Source organism: Miniopterus natalensis, chromosome 6 (assembly GCF_054644295.1).
Source record: "Miniopterus natalensis isolate mMinNat1 chromosome 6, mMinNat1.hap1, whole genome shotgun sequence".
NCBI lineage: Eukaryota > Metazoa > Chordata > Mammalia > Chiroptera > Miniopteridae > Miniopterus > Miniopterus natalensis.
The window spans coordinates 11,939,630-11,966,172 of record NC_142086.1 but is presented as its reverse complement, the minus strand read 5'-3'; the positions used below and the strand labels follow the sequence as shown (position 1 = coordinate 11,966,172).

The 26,543-nt window shown below is 37.1% G+C and overlaps 1 protein-coding gene across 3 annotated transcripts in view; it reads right to left on the bottom strand.

The window, feature by feature from the left end:
• Positions 1 to 1,196: 1,196 nt before the first annotated feature.
• Positions 1,197 to 26,543, bottom strand: part of NRIP1 (nuclear receptor interacting protein 1) — a 90,477-nt gene continuing 65,130 nt past the window's right edge. For all 3 annotated transcript variants that reach the window (XM_087818094.1, XM_087818093.1, XM_087818092.1), the window contains exon 4: positions 1,197 to 8,440. In XM_087818094.1, coding sequence (XP_087674220.1) covers positions 4,627 to 8,088 — 3,462 coding nt within the window. In that variant the 5' untranslated portion in view covers positions 8,089 to 8,440 and the 3' untranslated portion in view covers positions 1,197 to 4,626. The remainder of the gene's footprint in view (positions 8,441 to 26,543) is intronic.

Sequence of the window (26,543 nt, the reverse complement as noted above, 5' to 3'; positions counted from 1 at the left end):
TGAGATTTCTACATTTATAAGCTTGAAATACATTGCCCAGAATGGGTGACCATAATCTGATTTGACTGTTAAAGGCCCTTCGTATTAGTCACCGGCACTACCTTACAGTGAAGAATTACTAACGGGTGGTTCTCTGAAACACGTTGCTGACCAGCTATTTCAAGACAGAACTCGCCCGTGCGGCCGGCTACTTTTCTGCTCTTTTAAAGCACTCTCCATTGCTTTCAGACAGTAAAGTTATTAAATTAATGTAAGTGCAGACACGAGTTATCTCGTGACTGGTCAGCAAGATGTTTTAAAAATCTCTCTGTGTAGTACTTAATGCACTTGTTATGCTTTTTAACCACATAAATCTTAATAAACAAAGCATAGTTGTAGAACTCTGATTTTGATGTCAGTGTCTACATATATAGCAAGGTCTAACTTTTCAACATTTTAATGATGTAGAAAAGCTGGATGTATTCCTATTGCTTGGATGTATTCCTAACAGTATTTATAAGCCTGCTAGGAGAGAGGCTGCAAATTTTTACTGTTAGATAATAATAGGCCTATTTTAGTGCCAGGAAATAGAAACTCATCTTTGGGAAGACACTTTCCTCCTGAACTAAATTATCATTAATAATATATTTGTGTCAGTTCACAGACACTTTTTTCTTTTTTAAAATAAATTTGTCTCTATTATTACATATGTACATTGCTCATCATTTTCAAGCACTCATTACTGATACACACCATATTTGCATATGTATCTGTGCGCGCACACATTCATTTTTGAAGGACTGAAGATCTTTTATTTAAAATAAACTTAGCCACTGAAATGTGGGCAAAAACCTTCTAATAAAATCTTATCTTAAAACAAGTATATATAAAATGAGCTTTCTTGGACACTGTACAAACTCTTTCCCACTTTAAAGCTACAGTGGTCATTCCAGTTACACCGCGAGGAACAGAATTAAGGCCAGCAGCAGACTGTAAGACTGTAGGCTGATGTCCTTTCCAGCTCCGCACTTCAACTGCCCTGCCTCTAGATACACTGACTCCCAGGCCACCTTGTTCGTCTTTTGTTCCTTTATTTTTCTGAGAAGGGCAAAGCATCCTTGAAGACTTATTACCATTTTCATGACTACAGACTTTTTTGTTTATGAAAAACCAAAATTCAGAGAAAACCCACAAAATAAGTCATTTCAAACCAGAGATAATGCATTTTTTTCTCATTTATTCAAATTCATTGCAGAAAGTAAACACTAAAAGATTAAAAAACAAAAAAAAATTCACACTGCAGTATGTACAAGGTTCATGACATCACATGAAGAAATTAAGTTTCTAATAAAAATGAAAAATTATATACTGAGATCTCATCAAAATTGGTTGTGTAAACCCCAGAATTCACACCATGAATGGTAATGTGCCTGTAGCCCAGTACTGGAATACTCCTGGTATAACAGTATGTTTCCAATGGGATTAAAAAATTCATGAAAGTAGTTGTGTGAATTCTATGTTGAAAAGTGGTTGACTTGATTTTAAAAAGTTTTAAGACCCTTGGATTCAAAGCACATTCTTTCACGAAGCTGAAACCACAGAAGTCGTGTCCAGAAATGGAATACTGCCATGTTGGGATGAACATCTGATTTGACTTAAGACATTTCGCCAAATGCACAGATGCGCAGGGTCCCCCATGCACTTTTCATGCAGCAGGTAATCACAACTTAAATAAAAGGTTTATTCTATACATGTGTCCAGACTTGCAACTGTATACATACATGCACAAATTTTAAACCTGTCTGATTATATTTACACTTATACATGGAATATACAGAAACCGAAGAGATTAAAAGGCTTTTCTGTTGCATTAGAACAATACAAAATATGTATTTTTCATTAAGGAAATTCCTATTTACATCACCTTTAAAAACCGATTTTAACATCTTCATGTAACAAGTCAATATATATATATACATGTTATATATATATATATATATATAAAATATATACTCTCACCAGCTTACTCCCTGTAAGATGCAGCAGAGAATAAACAGGTATTGCCACCTTACTGATGTCAATGAGAGCTGTAGTACCCTTTCACAAGTGACTCATTAGGAAGAAATCGTCTAGACGTCTAATAGTCCTTGAATATGTGTATATGTGTACCCTTGCATCTACGTATGCATAAACAAAGTGAATTCGTGGATGTATGTCTTTTCTCACTGCTCTTCTTTAAAATTATCCTAAATTCAAATTGGGGACATTCTTTAGTAAACCAGAACAGCATTCTGTGTGGTCATGTTTATTTATGTATTAAGTATCCTCTTTCCTCTAACTATTAACAAAAACCACCAATCAATCAAAGAAACACACACAAAAAAATAGTAATGCTGGCCCTTGATGTTCTTTTCCCTGACCTAAATTTCACGCCCTTGTAAAAGCCCATTTTTCCTAGCATGCCTCCAAGGCTCCAGATATTTCACAATGGCAGGAAAAAAGGACTTGTTTAAAAGCTTCTTTATATAGTGTAGACAATACGACTGCCACAGAGTTAATATGGGATGGAGTAGAATATATGCACTGGCCAGTGGAATTTTCATTTCAGAATAAGCATATGACTTCATCTCTCCATGATGTAGCCTAATATTCACTCCTATTATTTATAATATACTCAGTAACTATTTACAAATCATTTTGAGAAAAAAATAATCATTTACGGTTTTTGATATTAGGAAATAACGCCCATTTTTAATATAAAAATCTTAGAAACAACTTCAAGTAGAACTTCAAATAGATTTCCTTCTAATTAATAGTTGGTTATACAACAATTTTTTGATACGTCAGTTAGCTAATCTGGTTCACAACTAAAAAAAAAAAAAAATATCTGGTGAGTGAACTGTGGATTGTAAAAACTGAACTTAAAAACACAAACTTGTTTCAAGATCAAAACCCCAGGTGGCTCAGTAATGTATTAAGTTCTTCCCCCGACGATATCAATGTTTACTGTATTTATCCACTATTTTGAAATAGATCACTGGAGTGACTGTGTAGAATTCCATTTTGTCATGTATATGTGCCCTTTGTACTTTTCTGTTAGTGGATCTGAGTTTAGTGCCCTTCTTGGGCTTGAAATCAATGTTTCCATCTTTGTCAACATTGTTTGTAGGACAATGATTTTAACAGAAGTTAAGGATGTATTCAGGAGCAGTTTCTAAACCATCCTAGAATCACCTGAGTTTGGTAAGTGGCCCTGTAATTCCATCCCTAAGGCTAATTAAGTAGATGTTACTCATTGGAACACATAAATAATCACAGATTTTCCTGAGATGTTCAGCCAGATATGAAAGTTGTCCCCTCAACCCAATTTTTTTTTGTCATAAAAAGTGTTCTGAACCTGATTTCCTAAGATATAACGGTAACATATGAACTATAATATTGCAAATATTTAGTTGATGTATGACTGTATTGGGGAAAATATAGGCATCAAATAGTTTTTTATAGTCCTGTGTTCTGCGAACAGTTATAAGCAATGGTTCTCAAACTTCAGTGTGTAGAAGAAACACCTAGGGGCTTTCTTCTTAAATGTGTTCAGATGCAGATGGGAGACTCCCAGGTCCACTTAGCAGAGATTCTTGTTCTGTAGATCTGAGGTGCTGCCTAGGAATATGCATTTTAAAACAAATACTCCAGATGGTTCTAATGCAGGTGCTCTGAGTCCAGCTTTAAGAAACTCTGGTAATAAGACTCACAGGTACCACAGTAACGGTGAGGAGTAACTTTTACCAGAGATGGTGAAAACTGTCCAAAGAAAAGCCATTTTGCTTCTGTTAAAAACAACTTCTTAAATATTCAGCTATTCAGAAAACCACCTGAAGATAAATGTTAACTTTCCTAATTCTGTAAAAGGACTATTAATTTAATAAAGTAGTTAAAATACAAAAATGGAAATCTGCCTTTTTTTATTTTTAAAGGATCTATCAAACTTCCATCAGTTGTAATCAATGTTTACTAAGTAGTAAAGAAATATATATATTGAAAAGGACTGGGGTGGGGAAGACACACTGGGAACCACAAAACCCTTTCCAAGAGTTAAAAATAAATGTTTTTTGTTTTGTTTTTTTAGCAAAAGTGAAAAGTGTAAGCACATTTTTTTCTACTTCATTTCTGAATTGGGTAATGAAAAGTGAATCGGCACTAGGTTTTTTACTCAGTAATTATCCTTTAGAGATTTATTTAACAATCTGGACTTTAAAAAAATGTTATGTAGGTTAAGTTTTGAAAAGCAAAACAGAATACCCTCATAAAGGCAGCAAAACGCACTTATCCACTGCGGATGGAAATTTACATTTTAATTTATGCCTATTATCTGTGATTGTAAAGAATTTCATTCATAGGCTACTCACAGTTGTTGTCTGATGCATACAGAAGTGTTAAAAACCAATTGCTAGTTCAGTAGTTTCCTCATGAACTTAACGTAAAGCAAAAAGCAGTGTGCATATTTAAACATCGCCAGTAACCAATACTCTTCAAAATAAAAGTTTCAGTTATACCATGCTTTTCTCAAATCATGCTCTTATTTATACAGATCTCAAAGTTCAACTAATTAAGTTTCAAAAAGATCCAAAGCTGAATGGCAGGAAAATTTTATTCTGCTTCTTTTTTTATCGTCAGCACATTTCCCAGAAGTCCATACACTTCCCCGTTTGCGCTGTGTGGGCAAGGGGCGTTATTTCCCATATGGCTATTGTAGGGGCTTCTTAAACTGAAGAAAGAAGCTTTAGTTTCTGCAGCAGGAAGTAACTCTTCTTTGATTGTAACCTGTGAGACATTTTCAGCAGATGAAGGCTCCCTCCAAATGTCCCTGTCCTGTGTTTCTCGACTGGTAACAGAATTGCCTCCTTTCTGGAGCATGTAATACAGTATTGGGTTGGTTTTGGTCAGTCTCGGAGAGTCTTTTTCATATTCATTCTTATCCATGTCTGTGATAACCCACTTAATGGGTCCCTTGTCACCGGGCAGGGAACACCCATTCGAAAGCCCAGATTCTGGTCTAGACCCCGCACAGCCCAGGTGCTCGGGAAAAGGAGGACTCACCGGAGTTTTTGCTACGCCTGGGTATGGAAATGTCCTGCTGTCCATGCAGCTCCCGGGCTGAGCGGAGCTGTACATCAGGCCATTTAAAGAGGAAATGCTGAATTCAGGTTTGCTACTGGTCACATTAGTTTTGTGTCCTTTCTTTTTGCTCTCGATGACAGAGTTACTCCTGTGCTGGGACAAATCCCTCACGCAGTTTTCTGAGAGAAGCAGCTGTTTCAGAACATTGAAGCTTCTGCTCTCTCGCGCCCAACTCCTGTGTTCACTTTCACTGGCTGAGCCATGGCTGGCAGGATATTTAAATTCAAGATCATTTCTGCTAAATTTCAGCTCCTGCTGGTTAATCAAGGACCCGTACAGCACCTCGGGGGCACTGTGACTGTTTGTAGCATCGACGATGTTATTTTTCATCTTTTTAAATGGATTTTCTAATGGCTCAGTGTAAAGCTTCCTTTTCTTAGGGACCATGCAAAGATTCTTTGATTCTAGAAATGTCAGTTCACTATTTCTGTGACTGCTGTCCAGATCATCTGGCAGGTAGCTCTCTTGATTTTGTCTCAACAGTCGACTTAACAGACCATTCTTTGAGAAAGAAAAATCCTGAGGTGAAAGGGGCTCCGATTTAAAGTCCTCGGAAACTGGTAAGGCAGCGGTGCTTCTCTGCACGGGGGGAGCCACACCGAAGAACGGGGCACACTCAGCATCCTGGCTCAAGTGCACGTTTGCATTGTGAATATGCAAGTCATCGCAAGGCTCGGATTTTATTTTTACCATCAGTATTTGTTCACTTAAAGCTCTATCTGTATGTTCCTGAGTACTTTCATCTCTCAAAGGAATTTTCTCTTTCTTTTCACTCTTCCCTTTGTTGGGGTTTCCCAGGAGCAACTGGAGAACAGTGCGCCTTTCAAGCAGGTTTTCTATTTCAGAACCAGAAAGTCTTGGTTCAGGACCTGTTGCCTGACCACTGAAGGCTTTATTTTCTTCAACTGCATTTGTTTTACTTGCGAGCAGAGGGCCACTTAATCTTTCGGCCACAGCTAAGGGTTTATCTGCATTTCCGCCCGGCTGCTTGCCGGGCCTCTGCTCTTCCCCCGAGGTGGAAGACTGCATCCCGCACTGCGCTAAGTTCTGTAACAGTTTACTGGCACTGAAAGTCGCAGAGTTCTGGGCGCCTTCATTCTGGACTGCTTTCTCTCCTTGCGATTCTTTGCTCTTTGTAAGATCCATCAAGTGGTTAGATGTGGTATTTGCTGGCTTTTCCGACGGCGCGGCGCGGGCGTATGGAGGGGAGTTCCACTTGATGACCAGAGAGTGCTGGGAGAGGTTGATGGGAGACTCCGCTTTGGTGGATGGAGGTAACGGAGGAGTGCTCACGGGAGTAGTCCTGTGTGTGCTGGGGCTTTCTATTACAGAAGTCCTCGCATATGTCTGCTTACTGAGTTTTGTCACGTCACCCTGCACTTCCTGAGGGCTGCTGTTTCTTTCCACATTTTCTTCACTCTTATGGCCAAGTAGCAACTGAAGAAGTGTTACTTTCTGATGTGAATTTAGCTTAGAATTCTTTGAGGTATCTTGATCTTCTTTGATATCTACGTCAGGGACTTTTGGATCCCAAGTGTTCAGCAAGGATTGTGTTAAGTTATCCAGAGAAACGGGTTGGTCAGGTTCTGGTTTTTCAATTCTGTGTTTGCAAGACAAGTCTATGGGAACACAGTTGGAGTAAGAACTTTCATCACCACTGCTATCGTCTGTAAAGCTAGGGTTGTTGTCCGAGTACTCATCTATAGTTGTAGGTGTACTACTATCCTCAAAAATGCTTCCTCTCTCACTATGACTGTGTCCATTCATTGGCGTGGGTATGGTCTGGCTCTTAAGAAGATGTAAAAGCAAACTATTATTAGCAGCTTGTTTTACGTTGTTTCTTTCCTGTGAGTTCTTATAGCCTGCATTTTTGGGGGAAGAAGGAACGATACCCAATGGATTCTGAAATGTACTTTTGCTGGCCATTAGTTTGCTTGATGATGTTCTTGCCTGACCATTAAGATGGCTTGACATTCCTTTTGAGAGCTGGAAACTGCCAACCTCCTTCTGGCCATTTTCCTGTAATCTGGCCATAGCAGCAAGTCTCTCACTGGCCGCTTGATTTGCATTTTGTGTTTTTAAAGCGTGTTCCCGAGAATACTGTTGTAAATGGGCTTCGCTTGAAAGGAGTAAAGCTAATTGACTACAAGCAACACTAGGTTTGGGCGAAGTGGCAGGACTGGCCCTTTTCTCCACCATGCTTGCAACAGCCTGTAGTCTTGCAGCACACGACAAGGGCTCACTCATGACCTTCGTTCCACTTTGTCCAACGTGATGAGGCGACTCCGCAAACCTATCTCGGATGAGGTTTTTAGTGACGTCAGGAAGATTGGTATCGGGCTTTTGATCTTTAGCTTTACTCTTCTTCAACAACGTTTTTAAGTGACTCGATGCAACACCATAGCACCTTAAATCCTTCTCTCCTTTTAAAGAATCATGACTGAGGGCATATCCTTGCTCCTTGAGGCTCTGCCTGATTTGTTGTGACAGAGCAACAGTCTGCAGCCTAGAGCTGAAAGACTGAAGCAAAGAGGCCAGTAATGTGCTATCCTGTTTGCCTTTAGGCACATTGTCAACCATGCCAGCCAGCAGAGCTTCCTTCTTTACGTTTAAATTCACGATGGAATCAGACAGCCTCTTGCGCTTCGCCGCATTCCAGTCCTCAGAAGACTGCAACAGTCTGGCCTTTTTGAGGTGCAGCATGCCAGATCCCTGATATGAATGTGTATTGAGAACTGGACCATTACTCTGACAGGTAGGAAACGCATTACCAGAAATGCTAAAGTTCTGGTCTTCATTACGCCCAGCAGACTTCTTGTCAACGGCAGTACCTGATCCCTCTGCTGCCTGATGCATTAGTAATCCTTCTAGGTAAGTTAAAACAATAGAATCCTGGTGCACATCGGAGACAAGCTCTTCTCCATGAGTCATGTTCAATAGAAGTGTTCACAAGGGCCAGGTTTCTATTCACTTTAAAGAATGGTTTTCTGTGGGTGAGTGAGATAGAACTTTAATAAGGGAGTGTCAGTTTCTCACCTTCCATAGTCGTCAGACAGTGATGCACTGTTACATTCTGACCAGGGTTTCTTCTGGCAATGACAAGATACGAGGCAAGCAAAAGCCAGCGCAGTCTGACCGCGGAGCTGATCAACTCCTAAGCAAGAAGCGGCGGAAGAATTCCTGAACACACAGGTCTGCAGCAGCAAGCAGATATAATCCTTAGTGAATGTCCTGATTCTCCATTTTCATCTTTTGCTCCTCATTAAATGCAAGTATCAGTGCTCTAAAAAAAATAAGCATAAAAATAGTTAAGAAGGTGCAGAATTAGAATTGTGTTATGATACCTATAAACAAAAAAAGTACTTGTAGTTTTTATGTATATATACATATATATAATATACAAAAATATGCATTATAGTCACTTCTTTAGTAATTACTGCCATTCCTATTAAGAAATCTCTACTAGAAATGCTATGAATTAAATCATTTTATAAAAAATAATCAAATCAACACAATACTTTAATATTATATAACTTTCTTCCAAAACCCACCAAGTTTTTTAATTTTCATAAGCACACTTCTACAGAGTAATGTGAGTGCCAAGTCCATGTGAGGGAGCTGGAATTAGCTTCCTTACACTACTGAGAGCAGAGGGAGAACAAAGGCAGAAGCGCAGACGGAGGGACGGAGCAGCACGGGACTTGGACGCATCCGAGGCGGCTGATGGGGGCTGAGGCCCAAGGAACAGAGTCTCTGACATTCTCCTCCAAGCATCAGATATTCCACTAAGTAATTTTTAGAATTTCTGTTTTCAAAGAAATGAAAGCACTAACAAGGATAAGATTATTTTGTAGGCCTGTGCGAAGCATTGACAGTCTTAGTCATATTCATAAACATTCCAATATAATCACAAGCTTATTTACCCCTAATTTTTACCACAACTTTAAAAACAATGCAGAATGGCTCTTTACGTGCTCATTCCGGTTTCCCAAAGGTTTAATGTATCGATTTTTATTTTAGATTTAAAAAATTTTTATTTTATTTTTTCCATCACCATTTATCCTGTCAATTTTTAAATCTTTACTTATGTGCTCTCTGTAGAAATTTTAACGTGAGGTCCATTCCCACCAGATGAAGACGACAGGCTACAGGTAAAGTGTGACCCTAATTTGTAAGATGTTCCTAATATGAAATATTTTTCTTCTCACCCATGCTGTTTCTTATTTTTGGGAGTTTATATCAATAAGTATAAATATATCAAAATATTATCTATGATTTGAAAAATCGTTTTAAAAGATTTAAAAATGAAAAACAGAGTTTGAAACAATATGTTAGGAGCCCTAGCCAGTTTGGCTCAGTTAGAGCATCGACCTGAGGACTGAAGGGTCCTGGGTTCAATTTTGGCCAAGGGCACATCGTATCTGAGTTGCAGGCTCGATCTCTGGCCTCCAAGGGCCGCATGTGGGAGGCAACCAATTGATGTTTCTCACTCACATTGATGTTTCTCGCTCTGGCTCTCTCTGTCCCTTTCCTTTCAAAAATTAATAAAAACATGTTCTCGGGTGAGGATTTTTAAAAAAAGGCAAAAAGCTTAAAGATATAGAAATAGTAAGATCACTAAGATTCTATAATGTACCTTTGATTTATAACAGTTTTGAACAGACATATGGTAATAGCAAGACACTATTTTTTTCTATTAAAGGCACATTCATTAAAACTTTAAAAAAAGAATAAAAGTCATGTAATATAATAGTCCTTCCTGTAAGTTAAAAACAACAACAACAAAAAACTTCAAAAACTAAAACTGATAGCTAAGATGTGGAAACAGCCCAAGTGCCCATTAGTAGATGAGTGAATGAAAAAGCTGTGGCACATTTACACCATGGAATACTATGCAGCTGTAAAGAGGAAGGGCCTTCTATCCTTTGGGACAGCATGGAGGGAATTAGGAAGTATTATGCTAAGTGAAATAAGCCAGTCAGAAAAAGACAAGTACCACATGATCTCACTTATAAGTGGAATATAATAAACAAAATAAACTGATGAACAAAGTGGATTCAGAGGCATAGAAGCATGGAACAGACTGAGGGATCTCAGAGGGAAGGCGGGGAGGGGGGAGTGGGTAGGGAGAGATTAATCAAAGAACTTACATGTTTATAAGCATAACCCATGGACACAGGCATTGGTATGGGGAAGGCCTGGGGCTGGGATGGATGCAGGGTGGAGGGGATCAATGGGGGTAAAAAGGGGGTATCTGTAATATTTTCAACAATAAAGATAAAGAAGCTTAAAAAACAAATAAAACACCAAAAACTAAATGCATTCATGATAATTTGATAAAATTTCATGGCAATTTAATAAAATTCATGTTCAATTACTTTACACTGTTAAAATTAGAAACTAATCTTTCTTTTATTAACTTAAATTTGTTTATAAACATAAAAATACCTCTTAAATTTTAGAAAACTGAAATTTTACTGGTCTACTAGCATGCAGTGTAAAAATTACTGTAATGGCAAGGCAGAATTATTATTATTATTTTAAAGAATATGCTTTATTGATTTTAGAGAGAGAGGATGGGAGAGGGAAAGAGAAAAACATAGATGAGAGAGAAACACTGATTGGCTGCCTCCTGCACACCCCCTACAGGGAGACCAAGCCTGCAACTCTGGCATGTGCCCTGACTGGGAATCGAAGCAGGGACCGCTTGGTGCATGGGGCAATGCTCAACCAGCTAAGCCACACTGGCTAGGGCTAAGGCAGAATTATTTTTAAAATAATAAAATCAAACTAAACCATTAAATAAGTCCATAGAATCTTGACCATATACACTGATAGATTTTGAGAAAGATCCAAGTTTCAACACAAACACTAGTTTAATGAAATTGCTAGTAAAATGCTTGAATTCACTGTGTAGTTTTTTAAAAGCTACACTTTCTTTTTAAAAACTACTTAAAAAATATTAAATTATGTTGAAGTTGGAACTTTTTTTAGAGCTTTAATTAATAAAAGTTGTAAATAATTTGCGTGTGAACAGTTCCCAAGTGAGTGTTATATTGATTCCTTTGCAATGTATTTTGCACTTTCTAGGAAATGGTTTATTCAGCAAAGGGAAAGCTTGTTGAATTTTTAAACTCTTTAAAATGGTAAAATACAGGTAATAAGATTCTACTTGGGTAAATGAAGGATACATCTAATAGGATTCTTACATGTCAAACTACTTTTGATTGAGAGATAAATAATGAAAAAGGTCTCTCTCCAGCTCTTTTTAAGAAAAGGATTCCATCTTACTTGCAATCAAATTTACCATTAAAAACATTCCATGAAATCACTTTGTATGCTATTTAAATAATGTCTAATGAATATCTCATGTCTTGTGATTGTTTCCATAGAGAGACTGGAGTCGATTTCTTCTGCATTACCAAGTAATACCTATATGAGTATTGAATTTCAAGGTATTTCTGCAATGCTGCTTTAATAATTATTTGGATTCTTGGCTCTGGTTCTTTAAAATACAGAAGTAATGGAAAGGCTACTTAATTGTGGTATTCAAGAATAATTCCTATTGTACAATATTATCTAAATTGCTCTATGGATTATTTAGGGGATGCTTCTGATACAAAGAATAAGAAAAACATTAAGATGCTTTATTAAGGATTAGGAAAAACATAATCCTTAGTACAAAGTCCTCATTATTGATCCTTTTATTTAAAGCAATAGGAATCCAGAGAAATGACTGAGAGAACTCTTGGTGTTCTCTACAGTGAGATTTTGACAAAAAGTTTTAAAGTTGAACAGGAAACAAAATCCCAGGAACAATTTATCAAAAGAATATAACACTTTCCAAGACAAGGACCAAAGAAGAGTTAAATTACATAAATTCCAATACTCAATTTCAGAGAGTAAGAAAAGAAAAGTAACAATCCAGATAAGGTTTCTGGAAAAGTAAAGACCACAGTGAATCCTCTTCATAAATTAAAAGTTAGTTTTTTGGGGGGAAAAAAAAACACTTAAGAAAAAAAATAAAAGTAACACTCAGTTGTTGACATTTCATAGCAGAGAGTAAGGGCACAGCAAAGAAGTAGGCCTGAAATTTCATCTATTAGATAATATTTCTATTCTTGAAAAAAAAAAAAGGAATAAAAATTACTATATGCCCTTTGGTATCATTTGAATTCCAAGATAACTTCCTTTGTCGTATTATCTTCATCAAAAGAGAGATGTGTGGTTGTACAATTTGATGGGTACCAAGAAGGTAAATTTATCTAAAAACTTGCTCAAGTGAGGGCCTCAACATCTGCAATTAGGCCTTATGAGTGGCTCGCACCCTCCCAGGGGTGCTCGTTTTAGATGTGAATAGTCTTCAGGTATTGGTAGCAGAAACAGTGACACTGCAGTGAGTTAAACAGCTGCCCAGCCTGCTCTCCATCGCAACCTGAGGGACTTACATGATTTTGCCTAAGGCCAAATTTGCTCCTAACTTCCAGGTCCATCAGCTTTAACGTGCAGTCAGCTGCTTCTATAGGAGTAAAATACTGTCACTCACATTTCCTATTAAAAGGGACGCACTAGGACCCACGAGAGCTTGACTGGCTCAAGTGTTCAACACAAGGACATATGTATCTGAGGACTTCAACTCTAAAATTTTATTTCTCTGATTTCAAGTCATTTGCCAAATTGTAACTGATAAAAACAGCATGCATTTTAACCAAAAAGATGGTATGTTGTAAAAAGTTGTGGAAATAGCTGTGACCAATATGCTTTATAACCTTTTTAGTGAATTGTAGGAGAAGGAAATGATTCTGAAATAGTATACCCTTTACCCATCCAATCCCCAAAAGTTATTTATCTTCACTACTTTCTTCAATGGAGTCACCAAATTTTAAACAGGTGTTTATTTATAAGCTAAACATGAGCTTATATTCAAACTGGATCTTTTGCTTATCTCACAAAGGCTACATAGTGAATAAAATGCAACAGTAAAGATTTAGGAAACCTAATGACAGAGAACTTCATGAGATAAGTGAAATGACTGTCCTGGCAACAGAAACAAGTAGCCTCTATAGTCAATATACCAAATTGATAACAGCTGCTTTGTTCTAATCCGCATCAGAAGGGTCAGGTATATGAATCAGACTCAATAAAATCCATCATCTATTTAACTCTGCCTCTACCATTTATTTAAAACATAATTTTAAATCAAAATTAAGATGAAAAAATTGGGAGATTTTAAGTTTAAAGGACTCAGAGAATCAAAGGAGCTAGAGAAAGAGGCTAACTGCCAAATAATTTCTATTCTAAAAATGCAGGATCTTCCTGGATGCTGTGTTGCATTATCTTAAAAACACAAAATACTAGAAATTGTTAAATAAAATTAGTTCTAACTATAATTTTAAAAAATCGAGGAAGAGAATTACCATATGATAAAGGATACATGACATTTATTTAGCATTAATATTAATGTCTGTTTCACTCCTTCTACTGTTGTCAGAGAAACAAAAGTTTCTCTGAAGAAACAAATAATTATTAACAAATTATTTTGGTAGCACATAAGTGTGAAAAGAGAGTTTAAATATAAAAAAACAACAGAGGGTAGAGTTCTTCCAAAAGCTTTTCAAAAGCATAACTTTTCCAATCTCTATCAAGACATGAAATATAATGGAAATGGTGCTTTTGAATTCTTTCTGCAATTTAAATATACCCAGATACACACATCCTTTGAGATTGGGGCATAAATCCTACTAAACTCAACTATGGTCCCACCATCCCTAAAATAGATTTGACATAGAGACACAGCACAAGGTCAAGGTCACAGATCAGGAAGAAAAATTACCAACAGAACTGATGTAACGGCTGGCATTTGATCAAAGCTCCTGGGGTTTTAGTACACTTACCAGACACTGCATTTACTCACAGGGTACACTCTGTTTTAAAAATGTTCTCCATCTTTGAAGACAAGATCTTCATGTAATTTTTGTTACAAGGCATATTCTGCTACAAATGTTACACTGGATCACAGAATAAGAGAAGAAGCCAGTGTGAGTGTGTTTCAGGATCATGAGTGTCTACCTGTGTATGTATGTGTGTATAGATGCTTGCATATTTATTTACTTAATGGTTTGTTTGTTATAACTAATCACTGCCATGTGACAATTTTGAAATTAACTTGTAGGTCCCTGAATTGACCAAGGTCCCCCACACCTCTAAATTTTTGTATTAGCTGACATGGAAATTAACTGTATATTCCTCAATATCTTAAGCCACTTCTTCCCAAATACAGATTTAACTGCTAAAACTTGAACCAGAAAAGTTTTATTATGTATCCAGTCTCCTATGAGACTTTCCCAAGTACGAATATGGGAAGAAACTCTGGTTATCAACAACAGCAATAAAGTGATCTTTAAGGGAATATATTACTAAACCAATATAATTCTGTAACAAAACCATAACTCTTCAGCTACTCAAACAAGATATTAAATTTACCTTAAATTACATTTATGAAACTAAGAGTTGTGTGATAAATGTTGTTGAAGCAGTTCGATCAAAATATCATTTTAAATGTGCATAATGCTGAAGTAAATTTGTAATATAAAAGCTTTCCTTGTTAAGTCACGTATCACCTACTGTAGCTTTTTAAATATAATTTGCAAACTATGATATATGTATATGCAAATGTTCTCAATGATCAGTTTTTCATTTTGCAAAAACATTTTTTCACACATTAAATGGGTTTGAATAAAAATATCAGAATGGATGTATCCTAGAAAGAGTGCTGATTTCTCACTAACAAAGGAGAAAGAAAAAAAAAATATATCAAATTATCAAATTAAATACTACTGAAAATGGAATTTCTGTTACCAGGCAGAAGTGGAGTGTGGATAAGTCAAATTACTAGTAATGGACACTAATTTGTACATCAAGCTTCGATCACAAAATCTATTGACATATTTTCTTTTAAAATAAATAGAATTCTTCATAAAATACACTATTATGATCTATTTAAGGAATCACTTATCAATTAGTAAATATGTCTTCTTTATATGCTGCCCCATTGTGAATGAACCGTGAAATTTGACATCACTATTGCCCATAACGGCCCAAAACACACAGCTTTCTAGATTGAAGGTTTTGGTCAGTCTGTGACTGAGAAATATCACTGCAGATACAATCCACAGACAGATATAGTGATGGTATCTGTCAATATGAATTCAATAAAGCACACAGAGGATTAATAAGCAAATAATAAGAAAGTATACAATGTACCTGGAGAATTTGTCTTTAAATGTTCATAGGTAACTTTAAAATATCTTCTTCAAATAGGAAAATAGAGCTACTGGCACACCATCAGCAGGCTATTTACTTTAAATGGTTTTGTTTTTATTGAAGAAACTGCCACCCGCACTTTCCCCTGACCTTTCTTTCGCCAATCTGTACACATAAGCGACTGTGTGCACTAATCATCTCAGTAACTGTAGCCAGTAACTGCCAATCTGAGACCCAGCGTCACTGCTGTCCAGGCCTCAGGGGTGTTCAGTCGGTGCAGCAGGGACCGCTTGCCCGTGGCCTCGCAGGGCGCCTGACACTCAGGCGCAGGCACAGAATGAAGGGGTGGGAGAGAGGTGGCTTCAGGAGAGGCTCCTATGAGCTGCGGAAGAAACCGGAGCAGCGGTCCAGGTAACGAGGCCAGGGCTTTCCTGACTTATTAGACGGCAAACGAACAAACAAAACCCCAAAACTTTAGCAAATAAAATCATTAGAAATAACTACTACTATCTACTATTAGCATTATTAATAAAGTTAAAAAATTTTAACACTGAAAAATTAAAAACTTTAGCTTTAAGAGAATCTTTTTTTTTTTTTAAATTCTCACTGGAGGGTATTTTTTCAACTGCTTTTCAGAGAATGGAAGGAAGGGAAGGAAGGGAGGGAGGGAGGGAGAGAGGGGGAAGAGAGAGACATTGATGTGAGAGAGACACATTGACTGGCTGCCTCTTGCACATGCCCAGACCGGGACCAGGGACTGAGCCTGCAACCCAGGTATGTGCCCTTGGCTGGAATTGAACCCGGGACCCTTCAGTCCAAAGGCCAATACTCTAACCACTGAGCCAAACTGACCAGGGCTCAATTTTTTATTATGTACATTGTTTTTCTGTATTTTTGTGTTTTTTTGAGATAGAATGATATGTGAAATGGCACAGATATACCATACTTATCACTTCTCTGTTTAGTAGTTTGGTTAGCTTATAAGTATCAATTACTTAAACTTTTACATCACTATTTCCTACCGTTTATATATTGCTTTGTTGTTTTGGTCCTTACCATGTTTTCAACTGTAGCATTTATATAAAATAATCAATTTGTTTTATATTCTTGCCATTGCACATGAGGACAAAGTGAGATATAACAGTGGGAGAAACAATGATACAGAATAAAGAGAAACCCTTCACTTAGTGCCCCCTCCCCTCCCCCACACAGCCCTACCATCATCATTTGAGGAAATATACCAAACTTAAAAATACATCATATAATAAGCCCTATTTGCCTATAGTCAAGCCCAAAAAGCAAGACATATTTTTTATTCTGTGAATCTGAGCTAAGCCCTGACCCCTACGTGGACAGCTTTCCCTGAACTCCACAGCACTCAGCAGATCCTGCTATAACCTCATTTAAAAATGTCTTATTTTGGTTTGTTTATGCCTGGCCCTGACTTAGACTATAAACTCTTTCTGGGCAAGGATTACATTTTTGTCATCCTTACGTCCCAGCACCTGGTGGAGATAGCACTCCCTGCAGTACATGCAACAAGTTAACCTCTTGAAGCCTCCTGAGCCTGTAAAATGAGAACATGGGCTATCATAATTCTATCATATCAGATGCGCCCGGCCGGGCGTGGCTCAGCAGTTCAGCATCATCCTAGGATCCAGGAGATCGAGGTTCGATTCCCGGTCGGGGCACATGCCCGGGTTGCGGGCTCGATCCCCAGCAGGGGTAATGCGGGAGGCAGCTGATCAATGACTCTCTCATCATTGATGTTTCTATCTTTCTCTCTCCCTCTCCTTTCCTCTCTCTAAAATCAATAAAGATATATTAAAAAAAATAAAAAAATAAGATATGATGCTAATTAAAATGTTTGGTTTTAAATTCAAGATCTCTCCTCCCATCTTGAATATAAACAACAACAACAAAAAAATCACAAAATTAAAGAATATTAAAGTATTTTATCACATGCAGGAAGTTCTGTGGGTTTGTGACTAGTATTCTGTTAGAAGAACACAAGATTGAAGCATTTCAGAAATATGTGTTTTTAGAAGATTTTAAAGTTTTTGTAAGAGGGTCTTTATTTTAACATGTGTTTGTAAAAAACATATATGCACTTAGCTTCCTTTAATTGGCATCTCTCCAGGCAAGGTGTGTAAGATCTAGCATGTCCACAGTCTACACCAAGACTGAGCCAAAGTTTTAAAACAGTACATTTCCTCCTCTCAAACTACTCACTATAAGAAAATGAATAAAATCTATTTAACATTAAAATATTATTTTGTTAAATTCTCTTATGATGGAGATGCATTAAGATATGAAGTATCGCATCAAAATATTTATTCCCTAAAATCAGACAAATCCAACTCACCCTAAGAAATAGGATAAAATGGGGAAAGAAAGCCTTTGTGAATTAACCTTGTACTGTGTCAACCACAATGGAGAAACTGCTTCTCTATGCCCATCTAAAAAACTCAGTCACTGAAGTACATAATAATGCCACACTAAAGACCCTGAACCCTTTACGTTATGTAACGGATTAAATCAAATGGGTCAAAGCTACTCTTCGGATGATCTTTTTCATTTGAATTTGTATTAAAGTATGAGCTTTCACTGTGTTTGGCTAAATAAAAACAATATTCTACCATAAACAGACTCCATTAGAATATGTACAAGTAGTAGAATTACCTTTTAAAGACTTTAAACCTGAAAAACTTAAAAACAATTCAACAAAAAGAAACATTACCCAAGCAACTCTTGAACACTGAAGCAAGAAGAGTCTACCAGTCACTGCCTTTTCTACTTCTTACATGTCTGCATGTTGCTGTTAGTAGCAACATAAAAACCAAGGACATTCACTCCTTTGGCTTATGCTGAAGGGGTAAGCTTCAGGTCTCTTGCTTCGTGGCATGGTATTAAACTAAGAAGTCATGTGGGTCCAGAAAATATCTAACTTTGATGTGGATGGATAAGATTGTGAAAACTCAGTTTTCTAAAATGTACAGTAAGACACTTTTTAGTATGTATTAAAAACAAATCTTATTATATGCAAAAAGCTATTTAGGCATCTGTTTAAAGACACTACACCATTCAAATAAAATTTCCTTGTCTATCAATATAAAAAACATTATTTTTGGCAGACACTTTATTTACTTGGACTAATGACTTTTTTTAAAAGCTAAACTAACATCCTAGCCTCCATAATACTGGGAACAGAAAGTAACAGAACTTGTATGAAATTTGCAGAGCAGATACCTTTTATGAAGAGAAACCCATTTTCCTATAATGATTCTATAGGACATCTTGCAAAATGATTCTACAAACACGATAGGATCATAAAATTTAAAAGTTAGAATTGAGTTGAAAGGTCATCTGCCTAACCAATCATCTCATATAGTGCCAAATACCTTGTATAGTTTATTTCTGGAAACCTCTACTGACCGTGGATTATTTTCCAAGGTGGTGTCTTTTGGAATCATATGGCTCTGGGTTCAATTTCTGGCTCTTCCACTTACCAGCTGTTTGACTTTGGGAAAGTTAACTACTCTTGCAAGTTTTATTAATAAATGGGCAAAAATCAACACCTATTTCACAGAGCCACGAGGAATAAATATGACAATGTTCATACAGTGCTCAGCACAGTGTCTGCATGCCAAGCAGGTGCTCAATAGCATTATCCGTTGTCCATCACTCAGAGAACTCATTCTATATTTGCACAACTACAAAAGTATAAAATTCTTCCCTGCACTGGGCTATAATCTGTCTGCTGTTAGTCTGATTCCTGGTCCTTTTGGAGATACAGAAAACAAAACTAATCCTTCAGTTATTCTTCAAACACCAGAAACAGCTGCTATATTCCACTGATTAAGTCTATCACCTTGTTAAGGTCTAGATAAGATAGTTAAATTCCACTGTTGACAGAGTCTAGCAAAGGGCAAATGAAGACGACGAATGTTCCTGGGTACCAGTCTGTGGTGGATGCTGCAAAGATACAATTCTTTACAACTTCTTGACTGGCTAAAGTGGTGTAAAAAGCTCTGGGAGCTCTCTGCCACAGACTGTTGACTCTGATGGGGTCGCTGGACTGAAAAAGGCCCTACTTCTTCCCAGGTGCTTTAAGCCATAATTCCTCCTCAATGAAATACCAAGGTATATTTTGTTTCTCCTCATGGGGTTGGTGAATATTATATTATCCTCATTTACAATTTAACTAACAAGAATACTAAAGCTTGGAGCAATGGAGTGATTGGTTCAACTGGCCAGTAGGAGGCTCATTCAAAACCATATTAGGGTTTTCGAACTTCTAGGCTTTCCTCTTACAGTAAATTGCCACAGATTCTGACAAAGTGAATTTGGAAGCATTTGATAAGGCAAATGCTTTTGCAGCACTTTGAGAACTCTGGATTACTTTCCTTACTTTCTAAAACCTTGTCTCTGTTGTTTTAAGTCTCTTGTTTTTATTAGAAAGGCCATAAAGCTCAGTGGTTAAGAGAACAAACAGTCTTTGGATTCCTGACTCTGCAGTTCATCAATGGGTGATCTGGTCCAATTACCTATCCATCTGGAACTCAGTTTCTTTAGCTGTAAAATAGGAATCAAATAGTATCTAGCTCACAAAGTTGTTGTATTAAATGTAGTATGTGTGTAAAACAGTATAACACCTGGCATTTTCTAAGTACTCGTTTAAAGTTAACTATTCTATTACTCATGGATATAGCACTAGACCAGGGGGTTTTCTCAAAAAAAAAAAAAAAAAAAAAAAAAAAATTCTTCTCTTGCCAGTCCCCTCACATAAAGTTCCTTGAGAGGTGGGATTGTCTTTTGCATTTGTATCCCCATGCCTAATAGCTAAGAGCACTCAAAATGATCTGTTGAATGTTTTAACATATTCCATATATATATATATATATATCTCCTATGTATAAATACTTTGGATCTGCAAAATAATTTAATAACCTAGCTAATCCTTTAATTTTGTAATTTTGTGAAACATGTTTACTTAAACCAAAGAGTAACTGCATGCACAAAGGCTGCCTATTATTTCCTTCTTCCCCACACCTTTCTCTTAAAGAACCTGTTCCCAGTCCACAGCACAGGGGAATGGACCAACTCATTTCCTTTCCTAGGATCTGAAATTCAAAGAACCTGAAAACCACAAGGCCACATCTCACAGATAAATACACAGAGGAGTCAGTATGCTGAAAGAATGAAGCAGTCACATACAGAGAAGCACAGATGAGGAAGGAAAAGGGAACAGAGAGTAGACACAGCAAGGAGTTGAACTGTTTTCCAGTTTCAAGGAAATGCAAATGCACTCCTATCATTGGGTTCCTAAAGAGCCTACTGTGTGTCTCTAATAAACACCCCTGTGTTTGAGCTTTGTTGGGCGAGCTTCTGTTCTGTGCAATTACAGCACCCCTATTACTAAGATACCGTAGTATTACTAGGCAAGGCAAATTGCACCTTTTAATCCATAGTCCCAAAGACTCTACAAATATCAACACTCTCTTCTCACTTCTACAGAAGATCCAACTCATGTATGGTCTAAGAGCAACATGTATTCCAATTTTCAAATGGGGAAAGCTAATGACACAAAGAAGTAAGATGTCCAAGGTCATACTTAATGTTTGTAGGGGTAGAGCTGGTAACAGAATTTCAGGTTTCTTATTCCCAGGAGCCTGAATTAACCAATAAACCCGCTGCCTCCCTTGATGAAACTAGAGCATGCCAATTATTCAAACTGTGTAGAAAACACTGACCAAAACAGGGGTTAATTGGACATTGGTTGTTTTAATTCCATAATCAGCTCTTTCCCCGAGCTGCCCTGGGAGTGAGTAACGTATCTTTTGCAGGAACGGGAAGGAGGCCAGCACAGGCCATCTGGCTGAGCATATCCTTTCGTCAAGTTATCCCTGCAGCTGTGTGAAACTTACTGATGCTGAAGAACTTCACAGTTTAATTTGTTTTATCATTTCCTTCTACTCTATTAAATTTACTTATTTACTCTACTAAATTTAAAAGAGATAAATTTTTATTTTCATATTAGCTGAGCAGTTTAACCAATTCTGAAGTTACTACATGAACGTACATTCTATGCATGTGAGCATGGGCAGAGGAAATGAAAATTTTCTGATGCTAAAAATTTCTCTTATTAAAAAACAAGAATGGCCACTAGAAAGGAAATAAACACCTGTTATTCTTTTCACATAAAAAGTAAAACAAAATATTCCTCTCCCTCTCAATCAAGAAGAAAAGGAACCATCAAAGAGCACAGGTGGCCTAGTTCCTTGTCCGTCCTGACTTCTTTGACAACAAATCTAGGCCATAACATTTGAGAGCACTTCCTAAGACCTCAGAATCAGATTCACACCCACTGAGTGGGTTCAAATCTTGACTCTAATCATGCCCTTAGCCTGAGGCAACAGAGTCAAGAGCTGCTCTCTCCGCATGTATCTCCTCACCATTCCTTCTCTCTTCCAGCCTCGCTAACCTCTCCTCTTTCTCAATGACATACTCTCTTCTTTTCTCCATCTTTTAATTCTCAAGTTGTAAATGAATTCTTCTTGTCTTACTCATGAATGCTGCTGGAATTCAGAATTACAAAGGCTCCTGATACTGATATGAAAGCCACATTTCCTGTGTTGGGAACTATGTATAAGGGTGGGTTATTAATACTTAATAATGCAAGTATTAACACTCAACTGTGGGTCAGACTAGAGTTGTCCAAGCCCTAGATAACAAGCCCTGAGCAAGGTTCAAGACATTGAAAATGAATAGATGGAAGAGAGTTCAGCTTAGAAGGAATGCTTTGATCCAATACACAGGCTAGGTACTAGCTAATTCATCTGAGGATGGTAAGAGTCCATGAAGGGAACTACAGCAGGAATCAAGCAAGAGGGAATGAAATCTTAAGGGAGACACTGGTATTCAAGCTATATGTGTGAGTGATTCTGGAAAATGAATTTCCTAGCACAAAGGGTGGATGGGTTATATTGAAGTTGGCAAGCAAATAAAGACCAGATGGTTCTTGCTCAGAGGGCTAGGTAGCAAAATATTAGATAAGAGGATCTTGATTCAGCTAACCTCTACCATCTCTAGCAAAATATGCCCCTATTTCTAACAGCAAACGGGCATGGCATCTGACAGGGAGCTACATCACACCATCACAGTGCCTGCAGTCGAAGTTCATTAGTGAAGCTGTGTGGGAAGCAGGCTACCTTGGGTCAGGTAAGGCCAGGTTGTACCTAAGGGCTCCAAGTGCTTCTCTTGTTTCCTTTGCTGCTGTAAACTATTGGGTTTCTACCTGTCTCCAATTCTTCTGAAATAAACGTTGGCAGCTCCTGATCCTACATTACAGCCGTGGTCCAAAATGTTTTGACAATAATTGTCCAAAGGAAGGAGTCAGAAGTAACAATTATTCCACGGTGGAATTAACAAGAAAAAAGAGGCAGAAGGTTGCGCTGCTCCAGTTCTACAACTACTTCTCACTCAAATCCTTCTGGCATATCATGTAAATCGCCTCTTTCTATTGACAGGAACTGGGTGGCATCAGAAGTAAAATGATTAATCTAGCCATGTGGACCAACTCCTGGAACTCTTGGACTATGAGAGATACTGAAGAAAGAAAAACGTGACCATGAGTTATGATCTCTTTGGGTCTCACTTTACTCGTTTAAAAGCATAAGGTTCAACTAGATCTACTGCACTTCCCCAGGCTCTAATTATTTTAGCTCCTTATTTTAAGGTCCTTCTTGAGAATCTTTTTAGTGCAGCTAAGCCTCATCACTCTGCTTTCTTTTGCTTCTCCGTCTTTCAGGACTGATGCTCCTCTCTGGGGGTAGGTGTTCTCACTCTAGATGAAATAAAATGCCTTCTTTTATCTTCCTTTTTACCTCAAAATGAGACTTTTATTAGTGTCACTCCATTTTTTTGCAGTTAAAAGATAATTACCATGGATAGCAAAAGGAAATAAAATTAGTTTATTCCTTGAACAACATGGGTTTGAAATGCGTGCATCCACTTATAGGTGGAGTTTTTTCAATAACTATACAGTGGACGCTCTGTATCCCTGGGTTTTGTATCCTTGGATTCAAACAACTGAGGAAAGCAGTATTTTTGATACCTGGGAATTTGACTATGCCTTGTTCTGTTATTTTATAGAAGGGACTTCAGCATCTATAGATTTTGGTATCTATGAGATTTAAAAGGATGTCCTGAAATGGATGCTTTACAGATACCCAGGGACTGTAGTTAAGTTTTTGAAGAATTAGAGTTATACTCAGATTTTCAACAGCATGGGGGGGGGGGGCACCCCTAACTTTCGCATTGTTCAAGGGTTAACTGTACCTGCATAAATGATACCAAATTTTCAAAAAGTGTATACATTAATATACTCTTCTAAGAGAAAGAAGAAATCAGAGAAAACATGGTGCTCATTAATCCACTTACTTTCTCCACAACGTTCTTACAGTCCAGACCGGTGACAAAGGTTTGGCAAACTACTCCCAGTATGAAAGTGGAAGGTCACTAAAAATCTTGTCTGTTTACATCTGAGATGGTAAAAGAGTCTCATCCAGAATCAAAAAGCGGCTTTTCATTTAAGACTTTTTTCTTTTTCCTCACTTCTCTGACCAATGTTTTCTCTTCTATTCTGAATATGTTGTTATAGTACCTAAAGGAACTCAGCCAATTTTTGAAATAAATTACAGAGGCAAGGGTATCACTTAAACAATGTAACCTACAAATGCAGCTTGAGCGGGTTTTGTGGTTTATGCTCCATTGGTAGAGATGGTTGGTCAGTTTTTACATTCCACTTACATAAAAATACCATTCAGTTTCAAAACAAAAAACGTATTTCCCCAAAAAAGTCTTAACTATAAAAATGGATTTGCTATAAAGTTATTATCCAAGTTGACTTTCTTTGTGTCTCCCTTACTCCCAGCTGTATGTATACTACGGAGACATTCTCAGGAAGAGCGACACAAAGGGGAGGAAGATACTTCAATATACTACAAAATCCATAATGCACTAAGGAAAGCTCTGAACTTTGGTAACATTTCTGTTCAGTAGCATGAACACTATGAAGTAGAACTGGCTGGGACACATCACAAGAATGAAAGGGCTAGGTGGAGTTCTAAAACCAAAATGCAAGAACAAAATTATACGTTAAAACCTGTATACTGAAACAAGCCTAAATAAAAATATGCCTTGGATCTCCAATTTTAACTATTAATCAACAAAAATGGTCATGAGATACTAGTCAAATCTTATTAATAAAATTATGACTGAGAAGGGATAAAAATAATGAAGCCTTCTTACATCTGTTCAATAACCAGTTTTTAGTTATTCAAAAAAAGTGCCAACAGGAAAAATGATCTCTGTATTTTGCTGTGTCAAGTACTTACGCCTTTGTGTTAGGAGTGATGAGCCTGGGACAGAGATGATGGGTGAAGTAACCAACTAAAATTGAGACCAGTAACAACAACAACAACAACATCAGGACTGAGAAACTGGGCTTCATAAACTGTTTCACTGTGCTGGCTACGCACAGGACTTGCCACCGCACCAATTTACCAGCTGTCGATCTCAGCAATTCAAAATGAAGAAAGTCTAAGATCTGATTTTCATGGTTCACTTCTAAAAAAGCTTCTTTTACTCTTTATAACAAACTGTATAATAAAAAATTCATTCCAGTTTTCGCTCTAAAAGGTACCATGAGCTTCAAAACCATTAATGCTGGGGCTCATTCACTGGCTCTGTGACTCTGGGTAAATCTGCCTGAACCTCAGTTTAATATGTACAATACCAACTTATCTATGGGCCAGTTATGATGATTAAACAATGTATATGAAATACCCAACAGAGCAAGCCAAGAAATATTAATTTACTTTCCCCTTTGTGTGCTGCTTATACCTCTAGTAGACATTGATGATAATTTACATAATTGTTTTAATATAATTTTATATTAATTAGACAAAATCTATTTCTGAAACTGCACAGTATAATGAAAACTAAAGTAAGTAGTATAATGTTTTGGAAACTCAAGTATTTTAAACAATCTTTTATATAATAATACCACATACCAAGTATCTAGAATTTTTAATTCCTAATTAACAGAAGCTGAAATCTAACGCAAAACCCGTATGTTACATATTCTACGATGACTTGGTATGTTCAGCTATATGACACTGCTTGTTCACAGTAGGCCTTTTGATTCCACTGTTCCACTATCCCACTGTTTGTAAGATCATCCATTAAAAACAAACTACTGGATTTTTATGCTGTAACAAAAAGAGCTTCCTTGAGTACTGCCTGATTTTTTTTCTTACTTTTATTTAACTAGGAAAAATAAAACAGTTAGTTTACCAAAAAGTATCAGCTTTGTTAGTGATAAGACAGGGATCAACTTTAATATCAATACAGAAATGAGATTTTTCAAAACCTGAAAATTAAAATTTTAAAAGCAATTTCAAATGACCTTTGCTTTTTACAGTGAAAATATTGTTTATGGTGTGAATGCTCCATAACAAGGTACCATGAAGAAAATTAATTTAGAAGATGCCTACGAAGTGGATAATATACTGAAGCTAAGAGTTTGAGCTTTGAATCTTACTTTAGATATTAACTTTTCTGAGATTCTGAGGATGACATTATCTACTTAATAGGGCTGTAGAAAAGATTTAGTGAAATAAACCATGCATAGCACATAGCACTGTGTTGGTATCCTCTCAGTACTCATAACTGGAAGCAGATTCTATAAGAAAAACAAAACAACTAAACTACAGTGAAGTCCTCATAATGATGTCGATTGGTTCTTGGAAATTGTCACTTCAGGCAAAAAACATAGAATGAAACCAATTTCACTCTAGGCTAATTGATACAAACAAGAGTTAAATTCCTATAGCATATTTCTGGTCACAAAAACATCACCAAACTACTAAATAAAGACCCAAAACACATTTAATATTGAACATTAAAATAAATGCGAGCTCTTCATACATTTAAGTGAGATGAATTAAAAACAAGTAAGATCATTATTCCCCAGCCCACTTAATCCAGTTCTGGGTGGTGGGTGGCCGAAGCCTCTCCCAGCAGCTCAGGGCACCAGGTGGGACCCACCTGGACAGGAC